At 31.7% G+C, this 19,988-nt stretch overlaps 1 protein-coding gene across 1 annotated transcript; it reads left to right on the top strand.

Moving 5' to 3' along the window:
* Positions 1-12,770: 12,770 nt before the first annotated feature.
* On the top strand, positions 12,771-15,260 carry LOC149151287 (type I inositol polyphosphate 5-phosphatase 4-like). The gene is made up of 8 exons (XM_089443108.1): positions 12,771-12,867; positions 13,001-13,100; positions 13,232-13,309; positions 13,527-13,614; positions 13,710-13,814; positions 13,995-14,649; positions 14,862-15,055; positions 15,206-15,260. Exons 1-8 carry the CDS (start codon positions 12,838-12,840, stop codon positions 15,258-15,260), a joined length of 1,305 nt encoding a protein of 434 aa, XP_089299234.1. The 5' UTR covers positions 12,771-12,837.
* The last annotated feature ends 4,728 nt before the right edge of the window (positions 15,261-19,988 follow it).

The raw sequence follows: 19,988 nt of genomic DNA, 5'->3' as shown, positions 1-19,988 counted from the left end.
AAATTCAAATATTATAGCTAATTCTCACAAGCTTCATAGTAAAACCAGTTGTTGGATTGTCCAAAAAACACCCTAGGACAAAAGAACCTGCCACCTGTGATAATAAGAGAGCTTAAGACGAAACAATTTGTCTCTTAGATTGCATTGCTCTTACATACATCCACTCTCATTTCCAAAACATTTGCCACACATCCAACCTCACTGGCTTGTTAAGTCAATAGAATTATAATGAATTTGGAGTGTTTCTTCTCCCTCTTTTTGATCATAGAAATAAAATATTAAAGAGTCGCAATTAATCCCTCATCATGGTTCGACAGACCACATTTGTCTTAGTGGACATTAATCATCGTCATCATAATCATCATATTCTTTTAATTATAGATTTTTTTATTTACATATTTTATTATTTTTTATTTTCATATTTTAGTATTTTTTTATTATTCCTTTTGTTTAATCTTCTCAATGAATGCTTATTACCTTTTATGATCATTATATTTAGTTAAAACATATTTGTATTTATCTATTTAGATAATGTAGTTTATTAAGATTTATTTGTTCTTTATTTTTTATGTTAGAATTTGTTATTATTGACTATAGGCTTTTTTCTTATCCTTTATTATTCATTTTTTATATGTTTTGGAGAACCTCCGTATTATTTTAAATTCTTTAAATTATTAATAAATATATATTAGTTCTCTTTTTTTGTTTTGTTGTTAATTATATATATAGAGAGAGTGGAGATTTCCATAGTTATTCATATTGCTTGGATCTTTCATATATGAATTATGTAGGATTTTTTCTTATTCGACTTTTTGGGTGGACACTCCATCCATCTTCAGGGACTAGAAAACCGATAGATAATAAAAGAGAATGTTGACTAGACCTATAAATAATGAGATCTTGGAGTGTCGATAGATAATAAGAGAAAATTTTGAGTAGACCTATAAATAATGAGAGCTTAGAGAATAGAAAACGATCACAGAGTAGTGAATAATAAAATAAAATAATTAATAAAGTAGTGAATAATAAAATAAAATAAGTAACGGTCAAATAATGAAATAAAAAAACTTCAGGCACCTTATTTGTTTTGACTAGGCTCTAATCTTAGCTCGTATCCATTTTCATAATACTCTCGTCATCATAGAAGCCTTAGAAATAGAAAAAACCCCAATAATTTCAATTGGGAAGATGGATATTGTGATATCCCCAGACCATGTAAATATTTAAATTACTGTAGATCAAATAGACATTTTATTTTCTAAGTTATAAACATTATTTTTGGAATTTAATTATTTTCTTAAATAAAACAACAATTATCAATAAATATCATTTTTACTTGCTAATTAGTTAGAAGGACAATTATTTGTCCCTAACTGATTTCCTGAGGATTTAATTCAAGAAGATCAAGAGGACAGGGGTATTTGAGATCAGGGAATGGAAAAGAGATGAAGGAAGAAAATATGTGCTGATAAGTTAGACATATCTTCCTGTGGCTACATCTGGTTTGCACTAGATAATAGAACTTTTGATATTTAAATAAGGAAGTTCCTAAATTAAGGACAACTCGGGGTGAGACTGATAGTGATAGTAGTCTCAAGTTTGGGAAGAAAAACAGCTAGCAGCAGGGTCTAATGTTGGACTGAATCTGGCAACTAGTAAAATCCAAGATAAGTAGAAGATTTTCACAATAAATAATTAGGAAATCTTAAATTTACAGTTTTATAGTTAGACTATGCTTATTGATAGTTGAACAAAAACAAGACCGGTATTTTGTTAATTAAAGTCTATGCTTGGAGACAATTGCATATGAATATGTTTGGTAAATGGTAAATAATGGAGAAAAGTTGAATAGTATGTTCCAGTTTTCATGGAACATACTGTAGTATAACTGAAATAATCATGCAAAGATAGAGTTTGGGCAAGTACGCCCTAAAGAGCCAAGAGTTTAAAGGAACTAAGTAGAGAGCCATCTAAGGCCTAGGCTATTTAAAAAAAACAATATTAGTATCTAAGCATTATTAAATATGAATGAGAAAAACTGCCAATACACTGTAAAGTTGGTCACTTGAGGACCGTATTAGCAATAAAAAAACTCTTATAGTTAAATAGTCCGTATTCCGTTATTAAATAAGCAGTAAAGGAATTCAAATTCAGAAATAAAATTATTTCACATTATGGAAGAAGACTAAAAACTCTAAATAAAAGACTGACTTTTTCTTATATCAGTCAATTAAATTAACTAATCAAATCATTGACAGAAAGAACAAAATAACCAGATAATGTTACAAATGTTCTATATACTTGTTCACGGTAATTGTAGACAATAAGATATATTGTTGTAAATAGTAACTAAGAAATTTCGGGTCACGGTCGATGGGTCATAGAACCTCGACTAACCCACACTCTCACATAGGAAATCCTGCAAACAACACACACAGAGCTAGAATAGTCAAAGCAAAAATCGCTATTAAAGCCCCATTTGCCCTAAAGCTCATATGTATATTAAGCTTCAGAAAATTCAAAGAGAGGTTGAAAAAGTAGCTTATATAATGTCGCCATGTAAAACAAGGCCTGCCCGAGTTCATTATCCATAAATATTAAAAAATCCATAAAATCTAGGGTTGGGTCGGGAGATAACCCTATCATTAGACCATATATAATATTCGTCTGGTAAAACCGACTGAAAATCCTAAACATAGAGACAACTAGTTATGTCGTAGCATAATTTCTTTTGAAAACTAACCCTCTAGCTATTAACCCTTACAAGAACAAACTTAATAAAATGCTCGGTCGTTTCACCCAAGCAATGGTGCCACGACCAGGAGAAGGAGCTGAGACAAGTTTCAACGTCCCTCCCAAGTCTTGGGCAACCTTAACACCATTCCACCTGAAAGAATACAACAAGGTTAGAAAGTTGAACATTAAAGTGAAAATTTACAGTCGAATGAAGAAACATAAAACTTAATATTTTACAGTTCTGAAGTAGAGCTGGACTTATGGGTAGAAATCCTCCTCCCTTCAGAACATGGGCATGTGAAAGACATTTTGTACCTGTCAAGAGAACCAACATCCAATGAAGACAAGTATGAATTCTCATACCGAATTATCGAACAACTAGCAAAGGATCAGAGGCATACGACCTACCATCGTTCAACGTGAAAACCCTCCTCAGAGTAGTGGAAACCCTCGTCAAAATGGAGGAAAGACATCAAACGGTGGAGAAATAGAAGTTGGAGACTCCTCCCTATTGTTCGATCACATCATTGATCGGGTAACATTGATGGGGAGTTCCCTCCAAGAATGACATCATTGTAGTACTGCAGGAGTAAATACACCATGCCTCGGCCAAATCCCACAACTACAACATTAACACCATAGGTGTGTAGAACTGTTGGGAAACATGAACATCGCAGCTGAGTCATCAATGATAATAAATGACTTTCGTCCGCATTGGGATATGTATGTCAAAAATATTCATTATATTGCCAGACTAAACTAAAAGAAACTTTAATGCTATAATTGGGTTAAGAACGAACAACTGTATTAATAATTACGTTAATAATGGGTTGATATATATATATATATATATATATATATATATATATATATATATATATATATATATATATATATATATATATATATATATATATATATATATATATATATATATATATCTGTGTGTGTGTGTGTGTGTGTGAATCATTATGTTGGTACATTATAAGGATGTGTCTTGATTTAAGAGTCGACTGATAATAAAGGTAACTCTATAGTTTAGAAATCATATCAGATTGCCTTTATATAGGTGAACATAAATTGTATGCGTAGTAATGTTTACGGTGTAGTGATAGCAATTGCCATGTGATATTATGTTAAGAATTTTTTTTTTTTTATAGATATAACAGGTAGATTTGTGACATATGGTATCAGAGCGCTCAGGTTGCCAAACTGAGACCTCTGGAATCATGAAATAACAAACTTGGTGATATGCACGTAGGAAGCAGGGAGCAGTCAACATGAGAAGAGCTGGGAATTTACCACCCATATCCGTATTGGGAACAAGACCCGCATCATTTCAGGAAGGCAATCCTGAGGTTTGGATACAGCTGGGTGATGAGCCACGGAATACCGATGCAGATATCATGGTGACAGTACAAGAATTGAAGGATGAGATGACCCGGTTATGGGCAGACAACGAAAGACTGATGTAGGAACAAGAAAAAATTATGAAGAGTCTATCTGATAGAAAGAATCATCGGCCACTACTCCCTAGCCCTGAACACGAAATATGATAGGGGAACAAGAAGTTCGAACAAAGAATGTGGAAACACAAGGCGGCGAAGAAAATCATGAAGAAGAAGCAAAGGCATGGCTCATAAATATGAATAAGTATTTCCAGCTGTATGAATATCACCATAATTTGAAGGCTCATTTGGCCATTTTCCAACTACAAGGAAAGGCCACACCGTGGTGGGAGGAAGTAAAAACAGTTTGAGGAGTAAATGAGTAGAACATATCGTGGGAAACATTTCAGAAATATTTTAAAGAAAAATATCTAATAGAGATATTTTATGATGAGAAAGAAAAACAGTTGCATGATCTCCAGTTGGGCCAAATGTCTATGGATGAGTTCATAACAAAGTTTACATCATTACTTCGGTATGTCCCTTACATACATGAAGAAAAATAAAAGGTGCAGTGGTTTATCAACAGTCTTTCGATGTTCATGAAAGAACGACTGGAGCTCAACAACCCAAAAACCATGGACAAAGTTATTCATAAAGCATGGAACTGCTACCAACAAAACAAACCGAAGGGAGATATGAACAAGATATGGACTGATAAGAAGGGAAGTAAATTTGTTCCCAACCATAAGGGGAATAAGGGTCTAGGAAACAAGGGATTGTATAAAGGTCAAACTAACCATAATTTAAATAAAAATCGACCTAGATTTAAAATTCTAGGAGAAAACAAGATTAGTGAGCATGCTGGCAGAACTGAAGTAGAATTAGCTAACAAACCCCTAGTACAGTGTTGGGTATGTGGAGGCTCGCATTATGTCAAACAATGCCCACACTATAAAGGAGCTAATCATATTTCGTAAATACAAGAATCTTCCACAGTGGGAGAAGTAGCAAGAAACCTCCCTAAAATTAATGCTTCCCCTGAAGATCATCAAGCAGATTTTCCGCCAACTATGGCCGAATTTGAAGGTAAACTTTTTGACTGAACTGTATCTATTTTAATTGATTCCGAGGCTACCTTGAGTTATATTAGCCCCAAGATTGTGGAACAATGTAAATTGCAAGCTCTAAAATTTAAAAGTCCCTGGTTAGTAGAACTAGCCAGTTGAGAAAAAAGAAGAGTTTTGGCCAAAGTCAATAATTGCCCTATAATGTTAGCTAACCAATCCATTATGGAAGATTTGAATGTATTACCCTTGGGGTCATACGACATCCTTATAAGCATGGAATGGCTGGAAAAACATTGGCCCCTTATTAACTGTAAGACAAAAACCATTAATTTCTAGGATGAGAAGGGAGAAAGGCATGAAATTCAAGGCATTCAAAAAGCTCTGCAAATACAACCTGTAATAGCTTCCTAAGTAGCAAAAATGGATCAGAAAAGGATGCCAGATTTATGCCATACAAGTAGGTTATGCTTACTCTAATGATAAATCTGTTTCTTTAGAAAATATACCAATGGTACAAAATTTTCCGGATGCTTTCCCAGAGAAAATCCCAAGTCTACCCCCGAAAACAGAAATAGATTTCACCATTGAGTTAATTTCGGGAGCTTCCCCAATGTCTCAAGCCCCTTACTGTATGATCATGCTAGAGATAACAGAATTGAAAATGCATCTACAAGAGCTGCTTGATAAAAAATATATCTGCCCCAGTGTGTCCTGTTGGGAAGCTCTAGTACTATTCATTAAGAAAAAAGATGGAACATTGTGAATGTGCATGGATTATCGTCAATTAAACAAGCTGACCATTAAGAATAAATAACCCCTACACCATATAGATGAGTTATTTGATCAGGTAAAGCGTGAAACAATATTCTCAAAGATTAACCTCCGCTCAGGCTATCATCAAATCCAGATAAAGGAGAAGGACATAGCAAAAACAACATTCAGAGTGCGTTATGGACATCATGAGTTTTAGTGTTGCCTTTTGGGCTGACTAATGCCCCAGCAACCTTCATGTGTCTCATGAACAATATATTTCATAAATACTTAGACAAATTTGTGTTAATCTTTATTGATGACATATTGATCTACTCTTGGACCATAGAAGAACATAAGAAGCATCTACGTATTGTTCTTTAGGTCCTAAGAGAACACCAGTTGTATGCCAAATACAACAAATGTGACTTCTTTAAGGAGAAAATCTAGTACTTGGGACATATCATCACCAAGAATGGGATCACAGTAGATCCAAAGAAAATAAGAACTATCATGGAGTGACCGATATCAAAAGATGTAGCTAGTATAAGATCATTCATGGGCCTAGCTTGATATTATAGGCGATTTGTGGAAGCTTTTTCTAAGGTGCCATATCCTATTACCTCTCTACAAAAGAATGGAAAAGCCTTTAGGTGGACCCCTGACTATCAAAAGGGCTTTGATCAACTCAAGCATCTCCTTACCTCCACACCTAGCTTAAGCATTGATGATCCCAATAAAGAATGCGTAGTTTGCACAGATGCTAGCAAGGAAGGTGTAGGTGGCATATTAATGCAAGAAGGCAGGGTTGTTTCCTATGAGTCTAGAAAGCTTAAAGAGTATGAACAAATATATTTAGCATACAACTTAGAACTAAAAATAGTAATTCATGCCTTGAAGATGTGGCGACATTACCTGATGGGCAAAAAGTTTATGTTAATGACTGATCATAATATTCTAACAAAAGACTTCAAAAAACCCACTTTAAATGCTAGACAAGCCCGTTTGGCAGTTTCCTAAGTGAATTCGATTTTGAAATCAAACATTTGGAGGGGAAGGAAAACCGTGTTGTAGATGCTTTAAGTCGAAAGGTAAACTATTTATATGAAATTTCTTTAAGTGAATCACGAACAACTTTCTATGAATAGATTCGTGAAACAACCATGCAAGACATAGTATATAAACATTTGTGGCAGCAAGCAAAGATTTTGAACAACCATGAACAACAATTGGAATATGAAGTAAATTAAGAAGAATTGTTGATTTATAGGAAAAAGTTATATGTGCCTAACCTGAAACAACTTAAAAACTTAATTTTAGATGAATATCATAAAATTCCTGATGTAGGCCACCTCAAATACCAAAAAATGATTTATGCCTTGAGAAAGGAATTTTTTTGGCCTGGTATAAAGAAGGAGGTAACATAATATTTAGCCAAATGTCTAGGGTGCCAGTAAACAAAAGGTGAGGAACAACACCCAATAGGATTACTCCACCATCTACATATTCTGGAATGGAAATCAGAAACCATATCTATCAACTTCATCATCGGACTGCCTAAGTAAAAAAACAAAACGACTCCATTATGGTGGTAGTGGAAAAGTTGAGAAAATCTTCTCATTTCTTACCTGTCCAATCAACTTATAAGGTAGTACAAATTGCTAATATCTTTATGCAAAATATTTTTAAATTACATGGAATACCCAAAATGATTATTTTCAACCGGGATGTGAAATTTACATCAGCCTTCTGGAAGGCCCTTTTTGAAGGATTGGGCACCCAATTAAAATTTAGCACCACTTATCACCCTCAAACAGATGTACAGATGGAGTGGGTGAATCAAGTAGTTGAAGACATGTTGCAAACTTATGTGATGTAACATCCTTCAAAATGGGAGGACTACCTGCACTTGGTGGAATTTTCCTATAACAATGGATACCATACATCTTTACAGATGAGTCCCTTCGAAATTTTATACAGACGTAAGTGACAGACACCCTTGAGTTGGAGTGGTCCAGAGGACACGTTGTTGTTAGGACCAAATATGTTAGAGGAAATGGACGAGGTGATGAGAAAGGTACGAACCAATTTGAAAGTCCCAAGGACCAGCAAAAGAATTTCACTGATTGGAAAAGAAGTTTCCAGGAATTTCAAGTAGGATATCATGTTTACATTTGAGTACGAGCCAAAAAAATCACCTTGCAATGGACCAAATATGTTAAATTAGCACAATGATTTTGCGTGCCTTTCCAAATTTTAGCTCGAATCGAACCACTAGCTTACCAACTCACTTTACTCAGCCACATTTGTGTGCACAATGTTTTTCATGTTTCTCTACTTAAGAAATACATCTATGATGCTAAACACGTAATCAATTGGCAAGACATTCAGGTAAAGTATTCAGTAAATTTCTCATTTACATACAGATTTATTAAACAAGTTGATTGATGGCCTAACTTGTTTTGTTGCTATGTATAGGTCAAACTGAAAGGTGAGTTATTAGTTGAACCTTTGGTTATACTATATCAGAGAGAAGTAATGCTATGGAAACGAGTTATCACCCAGCTTAAAGTGCAATGGCAGCACTATGGGCCGGAAGAGGCCACCTGGGAAGATGAGCAGTTTATGAGGGAGACCTTTCTGGATTTATTTTGAGAGAGAAAACATTGGGATGATGTTGCATCTTGGGGGGGTGATGTGATATCCCGAGCCCATGTAACTATTTAAATTACTGTAGATAAAATAGACTTTTTATTTTCTGAGTTATAAAAACTATTTCTGGTATTTAATTATTTTCTTAAATAAAACAACAATTATCCGTAAATATCATTTTTGTTTAGATAATCTTCGGCGAAATCACATAACCAATCTTTTTTCGACGCGTTTCGAACCAACCAGTGTGGTTCATCGTCAGGACAACTTGTCCTGACGATGAACCACACTGGTTGGTTCGAAACGCGTCGACAAAAGATTGGTTATGTGATTTCGCCGAAGATTATCTAAACAATGTTATGGATCACAGAAGTCTAAATTCCTTAATATCATTTTTACTTGCTAATTAGTTAGAAGGATAGTTATCTATCCCTAACTGATTTCTTGAGGATTTAATTCAAGAAGATCAAGAGGATAGGGGTATCTGAGATCAGGGAATGGAAAATATATGAAGGAGGAAAATTTGTGCTTATAGGTCAAATAGATCCTCCCGTGGCTACATCTAGTTTGGACCAGACAACAGAACTTATGATATTTAAAGAAGGAAGTTCTTAACTCGGGGGGATACTAACTGTGACAGTAGTCTCAAGGTTGGGAGGCAAAATAGCTAGTAGTAGGGTCTAATGTTGGATTGAATCTGGCAACTAGCGAAATTCCAGATAAGTAGAGGATTTTCGCAATAAATAAGTAGGAAATCTGAAATTTAAAGTTTTCTAGTTAGACTATGCTTATTGATAGTTGAACAAAAGAAGGACTGGTATTTTGTTAATTAAAGTCTATGCTTGGAGACAGTTACATATGAATATGTTTGGTAAATGGTAAATAACGGAGAAAAGCTGAATAATTCAAACAACATACAGTCCTTACAGTATGTAGTAGCAATAGATAAATTCTCCAGTTTTCATGGAACATGCTGTAGTATAACTGAAATAATCAAGCAAGATAGAGTTTGGGAAAGTACGCCCTAAAGAGCCAAGATTTTAAAGGAACTAAGTAGAGAAACATCTAAGGCCTACGCTATTTTAAAAAAACAATATCAGTATCTAAGCATTATTAACTATGAATGAGAAAACTGCCAATACACTATAAAGTCGGTCACTTAAGGAGGATCGTATTAGGAATAAAAAACTCTTACAGTTAAATAGTCAATATCCTATTATTAAATAAGAAGTAATGGAATTCAAGCTGAGATATAGAAAGATTTCCCATTCTGGAAGAAGACTGAAAACTCTGAATAAAAGACTAACCTTTTCTTCTAACAATCAATTAAATTAACTAAGAAAATCATTGACGGAAAGAACAAAATAACTAGATAATGTTACAAATGTTCTATATACTTGTTCACGGTAATTGCAGACAATAAGATATACTGTTGTAAATAGTAACTAATAAATTTCAGGTCACGGTCAACGGGTCATAGAACCCCGACCGACCCACACTCTCACACAAGAAATTCCGCGAACAACACACACAGAGCTGGAATAGTCAAAGCGAAAATCGTCATTAAACGCCCATTTTCCCAAAAGATCATATGTTTATTAAGCTTCAAAAAATTCAAAGAGAGGTTTAATAAGTAGCTTATATAATGTCGCCATGCAAAACAAGGCCTGTCCGAGTTCATTATCCATAAATATAAAGAAAAACCATAAAATCTAGGGTTGGGTCAGGAGATAACCCCGCCATTAAACCATATACGATACGTGTCCGATAAAATCGACTCAAAATCCTAAATACAGAGATAGATACTTATGCCATACAATACTCTCTTATGAAAACTAACACTCTCCCCATCAAGCTTTACAATAACAAACTTAATAAAATACCCGGTGGTTTCGTCTAAGCGATGGTGCCATGGCCAGGAGAAGGAGCTGAGACAAGTTTGAATGCCCCTCCCAAGTCTTGGTCAATAGGCATATAAAGTTGAACCTTAAAGTCAAAATTTAGAGTCGAATGAACAAATAGAAAACTTAAGATTTTACAGTTCTTACCCAGAGCCAGAGTTATGGGTAGAAACCCTCCTCCCTTTGGAATGTAGGCATGAGAAAGACATTTTGTACCTATCGAGAGAACCAGCATCTAGTGAAGACACGTATGAATTCTCATACAGAACGATTGAACAACCAACAAAGGATCAGAGACAAACGACCTACCATCATTCAGCGCGAAAACCCTCCTCGGAGCAGTGGAAACCCTCGTCAAAATGGAGGAAAGACATCAAACACTGGAGAAATATAACTCGGAGACTCCTCCCTACCGTTCGATCACATCGTTGATCGGGTACCGTTGATGGGGAGCTCCCTCCAAGAATGACAACATCGCAGTACTGCAGGAGTAAATACACCACACCTCAGCCAAATCCCATAGCTACAACATTAACGCCGCAGGTGTGCAGAACTGTTGGGAGTCATAAACATCACAACTAAGTCATCAACGATAATAAATGACTTCCATCCGCATTGGGATATGTATGCCGGAAATATTCATTAGATTGTCGAACTAAACTAAAACAAGCTTGAATGTTATGATTGGGTTAAGAACAAACCACTGTATTAATACTTACGTTAATAATGGGTCAATATATATATATATATATATATATATATATATATATATATATATATATATATATATATATATATATATATATATCATTCTGTTGGTACATTATAAGGATGTGTTCTGATTTAAGAGTTGGATGATAATAAAGGTAACCATGTAGCTTAGAAATCATATCAGATTGTGATTATATAGGTGAACATAAATTGCATGCGTTGTAATGTTTACAGTGCAGTGCAGTGGTAAAAGTTACCATGTGATATTATGTTATTAACTTTTTTTTTAATAGTATAACACATAGATTTGTGACAGATATGAGCTTAGCCACTCATGGAATTATATTATTCTTCTCATTTTCCCCTAATCCCCTAGTCCCCTTTTCTCAATCTCTTCTTCCCCCTACAATTCCTTCCTTTTTTAAATTTTCCTTTCTTTTGATATTAGCTTCTTCTTCCACGGCTTCTTCCTATATTTACTTTCTATCATATTATTACTTTACCTCTTTCTATATATTCTTCTATATATTTTTATTAATTAATATATTAAATATTTACATAATTCTACAAATACAATCACCTTTTTCCCTATTCACATATTTTATTATTATTAGTCCCTGCCTGGGACTATAGCGATCGATAGATCGTTGACCGCGCATTAATTCATTCGTTGACCATGTTTTTTTTGGCGTTATCATCGTTTAACCAATGTTTTAGAATGACAATTTTCGTCTATCAAAATTTTAACGAAGGTTTTTGGCTGGGCAAGAAAGGACCTCTTATTGCAGGCTTCGCTTATACCAATGTAAAAATGTGGTGACAAGTTATATTTTATCCAAAGTCTGGAAAATTGTGGTGACAAACATGAAACTTAGGCGCATGCAAAGTTTATTATATAGCTGCCACCTCTCACCTCTCAGGCAGCTGGCTACCACCGTCTGCCACCTCTCAGGTAGCTGGCTACCACCGCCTTTCAATTTCTTGCCACCAAACACAATATGAAATTAGTCTTTACCATCTGCGGAGGAAGGTTTCCGGTGAGACTGTTGTTGGATAGGCTTCAGAGCCGAAGTCTACAATGGCAGGAGTGGCAACAATGAGTGATGAAAGAGAAATGTTTGTTCTCTGATGAGAGGGACCTACTATTATGCTGCTCTATTTGTCACTCTCATGGTGCTCTGTTCGCAAGTATATTTGTCTCTATATTTGCAGTTGTTTGCTCGTTGAGCTAAATGTATGTTTGGCAGGTATGAGTTCCAAATGCAGTATGGATCGATAGGCTGGTCTGTAGGAGCAACACTGGGATATGCTCAAGCAACGCCAGAGAAGCGTTTAATATCATGCATTGGTGATGGAAGCTTTCAGGTGCAGATGCAAGGATTTTTATATAAAATTCTGTAATATTTTATTTAATGAATAACATGCTTATCCACCCCTTTATTTGGCGATTTAGGTTTTGCTATAAAATAAAAATGGAACACGGAGTTTTAGGCTTTGTATTTTATGAAATGCTTGAACTACATTAACTAGTTTTGTCATAGTTCAATGCCTGATTTGTTGTTCTGTTTTGCATAGGTTTTGACATCTAGATGCTAATCGGGATCTGTATTAAGTGTTCACTAGGCAACGATGAAAGCTGCCTGTGAGAAGAAAAGCAAGGTAATTTCATTGTGGACAAATCAGTTTGAGGCCCTTGCTTATGTCTTTTAGATTGACTGCATGGGACAAGAAATTGCAGGCTTTTAGGGATCCAGTGGAAGGAATTGCTGAATTCATGTTTCCTTTTGCGCAGTTCTCTTGGCCAAAGACGTTAGTTAAGAAATGGTTCAATATTAAGAGTAAAGCTCACGAATTCCATGCAGATGAAATTGGAGAAGGTTACGCTAGTAAAGGTGATTCTTACCCTTATGTTTAATGCTAGTTTTTTCTTTTTTCTTTATCTCTTCCCTGCCTTCTTTCAGGTTTCCCTAATGGACGGCCATATCTAAGTGCTTTTCTTCCTTCTAATCTGCGTGCTATACAGATAATGAGGAAATGTTCGTTGAAAGGCGCCGAAGTTGCTCTGATAAGGATTCCTACGTCTTTAGGAAAAGTCGGGCAGGTACTAGAATCTAGACCCTTAGATTGAGATTACATGTTATCTGCTGCTTGTTGGTTATCTTCTTGTTTGGCCTGTTGCGGACCTCCTAAGCCAAAGGCAGAACATGGACGCATAAAAAGCATGGATTTAAATTTGAGCGCTGAGCTTCCTCATGTCAAAATCAAACCTAAATTTTCTATTTATTTTAATTTTCTCTGTTTTTTAACTCTACTTGCAGATAGGTGGTTGAAAAAGAACCCGGACAAAATTAAGCGCGGAAGAATGGAACCTGAAATGTCCCAAGTCACCGATGTCCAAGACTTTCGGTATGTAAATTTTGAAGTCTGTGTTGCATTTGTTCAGCTTGTCAATGAATTTGTGTTCCGATTGCCAGTGTCGTTAAAATTCAATGGGCAAACAGGTTATTTGTGGCAACATGGAATGTGGGAGGCAAAGCTCCTTCAAATGGCTTGAATCTGGAAGAATGGTTGAATAACTCACCTCCAGCGGATATCTATGTCTTGGGGTATGGACAAATGATACTGTTGTTTGACATTTAAGGAGTTTCTGGAAAGCCTATATAGATATAAAATTTCTGATTTTTGATGGGCAAGTTATGTTCGAGGAATTTTTCAATTCACGCTCTTGATTGTGATAGTCATATAACCATATTTCAACCAGTAACCAGGAGAAGCCTTTTTTACAGGTTTCAGGAAATTGTTCCTTTAAATGCAGGGAATGTGCTGGGGGCAGAGAATAATGGTCCTGCTGCCAAATGGCTTAGCCTTATTCGGAAAACACTCAATAAGTCACAGCGTGAAGGCAGTACCAATTCTAGAAGCTCTTTATCACCAGGTTGTGCAAAGTCCACGGACATGGTAGACACAATTATAAGTTTGGATTCTGATTTTGAGGGTTCAAGGTCACAGAAGAACGACCCTTTCTACCATAGGAGATCATTTCAGGTCCTAGGCTGGGGTTCCAAAATGGATGACGATTCTGCCAATAGGCAGCCAAAATTGCAGAGGAATTTCAGTGTTTCTGATCAAATGTTGATGGGCAGATCTATAGGAAGGACAGATTCTGATAATACTATCAAATCTTTGCACTCAGATGATGAATATGTTGCATGTGCAGCAGATTCGCCTTCAGCTTCTACTATGTTTTTCTCTCCGGTGCCAGATAGCCCTGCAGTGGACGATAGATCTAGTTATGGCCAGATGAATTACTGTTTAGCTGCCAGCAAGCAAATGGTTGGCATATTCCTCTCAGTTTGGGTGAGAAGCGATTTGAGGCATTATATACGCAATCTCAAAGTGTCATGTGTTGGAAGGGGCCTGATGGGTTACCTTGGCAACAAGGTGTGGCACATTTCTGTCAAAAAGTGATTCTCATGTTTTATGATGTTGCATTTGCTGTTCCAAACATGGACAATGACGTTTTCTGTTTTGCACCCCTAAGAATGTTTGATTTTTACCCTAGTCATTGCTGAATGCACATGACGTCTCTGAGTTAACAGGGGTTTAGATCAATTTCTCCAATTAAACATATTGATTCAATCATACTTTTGCAGGGCTCAATATCAGTTAGCATGACTCTCCATCAGACAAGCTTTTGCTTTATTTGTAGCCATTTGACTTCTGGCCAGAAAGATGGCGATGAGCTCTCGAGGAATTCTGATGTCATGGAAATCATAAAAAAGACTCGCTTTCCACGGGTTTGTAGATTTGCTGGAGAGGATTCACCTGAAACTATTTTGGAGCACGAGTAAGTCTGAATTGAATACTTTAGAAGGATCATCTTTTTGTTCCCACATCATTGAGTTGAACTTTAATATTTTAAACTGTTTCTGAAGGATTTATGTTCTACTTTGCTTATTGCTTGAGTCCATTTTGATATTGTGGATAAAATTTGCAGTCGAGTTATTTGGCTGTGGATAAGTCTCAGTAACTGGATGGGTATTGCGCAATGATTATGGAGTATATTTGAGTTACAACTCACATTTTTGAGGAGAGGTTGTCAAAATTCTGAATCTCTTAATATGCTCAGTAATAGAGTGAACTTATGAGCATGAATTACTAGAATTTCTAAACAGAGTTGGACTCTGCTCGGGCAAGCCGGCCATATGCCCCTGTCTGGTAACAGAAGAAATGAAATGGGGAATTGGCATCGGCGAGTAATTTTGTTTTGGACAATTCGTTCCAATTAGTGCTTGCCAACGACAACAATTGTCACACACTTGCAACAGTGTTGGCATCGACAACTTGCTAATTTTTCGGTTATATAGGCACGGACTACCGACTACATGCAACACTTGTTTATAATTCAAATTTATTATCATATTATATATATCGTCCATTTATTTATAATGATATATAGAACATTTCTAACTTATATATAAAACTTATTAAAACACATTATATTAAAATATTATAAAATTAAATAATAAATAATTTCATTAGCGGAGAATTTTTCTTTAAATAAAATTACTTTAACTATATACATACTATATTTCTTTAGCATTAATATATTTTAAATCTTTTAAAAGTATATTTTTTCAAACCATTTATTACATAAATATTTTATATTACAATATTAGGCATCTAAATAATAAATAAATAATTTAATCAACATTGTTGGAAATTTGCAGAATACTAACACTAATATAATGTAATATATACATTCATTTTCCAAACTCTCTTTATTTATATGTATGGTTAGCATTTTTTTTTACCATCCATTGGTTTTATATATATATATATATATATATATATATATATATATATAAAATATAAATTCTTATGGTAGTCTATATTATATTATATTATATATATTCTAATAATAAATTCTTATTTCTTTTATTTCAAATTAGGTATTTATTTTTATCATTTTTTTTTTCTATATAAATTTTGATGTCTTTATTCTATACTTTAGACTATGTTATTGCTTACTAATTTTTATTTCTTAATTCATTTATTGTTTCAGTTTTTTTCTCTAATAACATATTTCATATATATAGTTTTTTAAAAATATATTTTTATTTATAATTTATTTTTATATATTTTTATTATTTCTTAATTTATTTTTTCTTCGATTATATTTTTTTTAATTTTTAATTTTTGATTTATTTATTTATTTATTTTTATTATTTTTATTGTTTTATTTTTTAATCAATATTTAGTACTTTTGATCATTATTATATTCAATTAAATAATCTTTATATTTAGTTTTTAAACTATCTTTGTTTTAAAATGGATATGTAATTTTGTCCACAAAATATGTGATATAAGATTTATTTATTTATTTAATTAATTGTTTAATTAATATGTATTAGTTTAGATCATTATTATATTTAATTAAATAATATTTATATTTATTTAGTTACATATTTTGGTTTTAAAATTTATATGTAATTTTGTCTACAAAATATGTGATATAAGAATTATTTAATTTTTATTTCTTTTATTAAAATTAATTGTTTTTTAAGGTTGGTTGTTTTTTCTTCTTATTCTTTGTTATTAGTTTTTTATTTAGTTTTTAAACTATTTTTGTTTTAAAATTGATATGTAATTTTGTCCGCAAAATATGTGATATAAGATTTATTTATTTATTTATTTATTTAATTGTTTAATTAATATGTATTAGTTTAGATCATTATTATATTTAATTAAATAATATTTATATTTATTTAGTTACATATTTTGGTTTTAAAATTTATATGTAATTTTGTCTACAAAATATGTGATATAAGAATTATTTAATTTTTATTTATTTTATTAAAATTAATTGTTTTTTAAGGTTGGTTGTTTTTTCTTCTTATTCTTTGTTATTAATTTTTTATATATTTGATTATATGATTTTGTTTTATTGTTTGCTTTTTTTTATTGTTTGCTTTTTCCATTATTATCAACTCTTTTTGGGAATTTTTTATTAAATTATTATTATTCATAAAATTGTGGTTCTAATTTTACCATTGGGGAGTTAGTTTTCTCTACGTTACTACAATATTTATTCTTAATCAATGATCAAACTCAATATTTATTCTTAATCAATTATCAAACTCTTTACAATATTTATTCTTAATCAATGATCAAACTCAATATTTATTCTTAATCAATTATCAAACTCTTTATTTTAGTAAATGGTTGTTGGAAACACCTTAGCAAAATAGTTTATATATGATCTTTTACTGAAAAGTTTTGAAAAAAGTTATCAATTTATTTTTCTTTACATTCATTATATATATATATAGCTTTAGTTTAACACATATATAATTAATATTGAAATATTTTGAAACGATTGAAATAAAATATTTCCCTTATAGACAATATTTTTTATATTAAAATGTGTTTTGGTTATTAATATATTTTAAATATATGTAAATATTACATAATATTGTATATTGAAATATTTTATTTATAATACACATTGAATTCTTTCATTATATTTTTAAAATGTTACATATTAATTTATATAAAAAATTAAATGAATTGCACATTTTCTTAGTATTAGTTTGATTTTCTTGTTTTCAATTATTTTTTATTTGAATATTAATATATTTTATTATAGTCTCTATATATGAAGTTGATTTTAAGAAATTCTATGTTAATTTTGGATCTATCAATTTAAAATAATAAAACATAATAGAATAATTAAATTATAAGTAAAACAAATAGAATAATCCAATAATAATTTAATAAATCCTAATATCTGTCGGCAATGCATCTCATACATCTAAATATTAAACTAAACAGTAAGACAATAATCTTTCACATCCTGAAGATGAACCACCATTGCTGGTTCGAAACGTTGATAAAAATGAAACCTAATGCAAACGTTGATAAAAAACGTTGATCAAAAAGAAACCTAATGCAATGAATCCAGAAGATCATCTACACAATTATGAAGTTTGCAGAAAGCTCAAAGACAAAATGCAAACTTCTTTTAGATTAAAAAGATATTTGATCCCTTTCACTGCTTGGTAGATCTCGAGTTACTAGGCTGGTTTAATTCCCCCTTTAATTAGTCTATTTTTCACATGAATACCATGGGTCAATACCATGGTTCTCATTCCATAGGTAAATACCATGAATTTAATTTTGTTTTAACATTATTTTTTTCTTATTATTTTTTTTTCAGATTATTAATTTAACTTTTTTATTTATTCTATTAATTAGTTTATTTTCCACATGAATACCATAGATCAATATCATAGTTCTCATTCCATGTGGAGATACCATAAAATTATTTTTGTTTTAAAGTTATTTTTTCTTATTAATATTTTTTTTCCAGATTATTAATTTTATTTTTTATTTATTTTTATTTTTATTTTTATTACTTTGATCCAGTCAAAATATTTACACATTACAATATCTCTTCGATACTGAATTAGAAAACCTCTTTTAATACAATAAAGCATTGAAAATGTATATTTAGATAATGCATTTTATATTTTTTTAAATATCAATCATTCTTTTAAAAATTTTATTTTTCAATTATTTATCTCTTTTAACAAAATCTTTGAACATTTTAATTTTTTTTAAACATATTAATTACACTATAGAATTTAAAACTAAAATATTTATTTAATTATTATTATTATTATAATATTATTTTGAAAATACATAATCAAAAGCTTTCGCATCATATATTTTTTTATAAAATATTTTAGAATTTTTTTTGATCGATTAAATTTTTAAAATATTATTAATTAAATTAATTTTTTAATATATATATATAATTAGTAGGATTGAGTTTTTGGTTAAAAAAATAATAAAATTATAAAATATACAATCAGATTATATTTTTTTCCTAAAATGTTTTCGGATTTTTCTTGATCGAACATATTTTAAAAATATTATATATATATATATATATATATATAAAACGCGGAAACGATGATTAACCGTTCGGAATTTTCAATGCAATCAAGTGGACACCTAAATGGAATCTTTATCTCCGTTCACAAGTGTTCCCCAAATCGCTGGGTTTAAAATAACGGTTGAGGTCAAATAATCACTGAATTTATTTATTTAACTTTCGTAATAAAGCCTTTGACTCAGTTTCGAGACTTGACTTTTGGAGAACACGCTCACCGACTTGTCCGCCCTGTTACGGTTTCAAACGTAGAACGTTTTACCCTTTGTTACATTACATTATGTAACCCTAAAAACCCTAGTTCTCAAAATTTAATTAAATATTTCATTGAATTAATGTTAACTCATTCCCATTTAATTTTGACATCTCTTTCTAACTTATACCTCTAATCAAAGAAAGAAATATATCAATAAAGAAATAAATATCATATGATTGAAAATATAGGTTTATAGCTTATATTTTTTATTATAATAACATGAAATTATTAATTTAATTAAATTATTAATTTAATTAAATAGTTGATTGAATTAATGTTAACTTATTGACATTTAATTTTGAAATCTGGTTTTAACTTATACTTGTAATCGAAGAAAGAAATATATACCATTCATATATTTAAATTTTTTTAAAAATATATATTTTCAAATTATTTATTACATAAATATTTTATATTACAATATTATACATTTAAATAATAAATAAATAAATAATTTAATCAATATTATTAAAAATTACCGAAATACTAACACTAATATAATCTCCTTTTTGAATATATATAATATATATATATATATATATATATATATATATATATATATATATT

Source organism: Pinus tabuliformis, chromosome 9 (genome assembly GCF_031772625.1).
Source record: "Pinus tabuliformis cultivar Carrire ecotype Pingquan chromosome 9, CPIR1, whole genome shotgun sequence".
In the NCBI taxonomy this organism is placed as follows: Eukaryota; Viridiplantae; Streptophyta; class Pinopsida; order Pinales; family Pinaceae; genus Pinus; species Pinus tabuliformis.
Note: the sequence above shows the minus strand (reverse complement) of the source record. Positions and strands in the feature narration are given on the sequence as shown.

Bases quoted from the DNA above. Each gene is read 5' to 3' on its own strand.
- LOC149151287 (XM_089443108.1), top strand. From the start codon at position 12,838: ATGAAAGCTGCCTGTGAGAAGAAAAGCAAG. The intron at 13,615-13,709 runs GTATGTAAATTT...ATGGGCAAACAG, and splicing joins ACCGATGTCCAAGACTTTCG to GTTATTTGTGGCAACATGGA. The intron at 15,056-15,205 runs GTAAGTCTGAAT...TAAAATTTGCAG, and splicing joins GAAACTATTTTGGAGCACGA to TCGAGTTATTTGGCTGTGGA.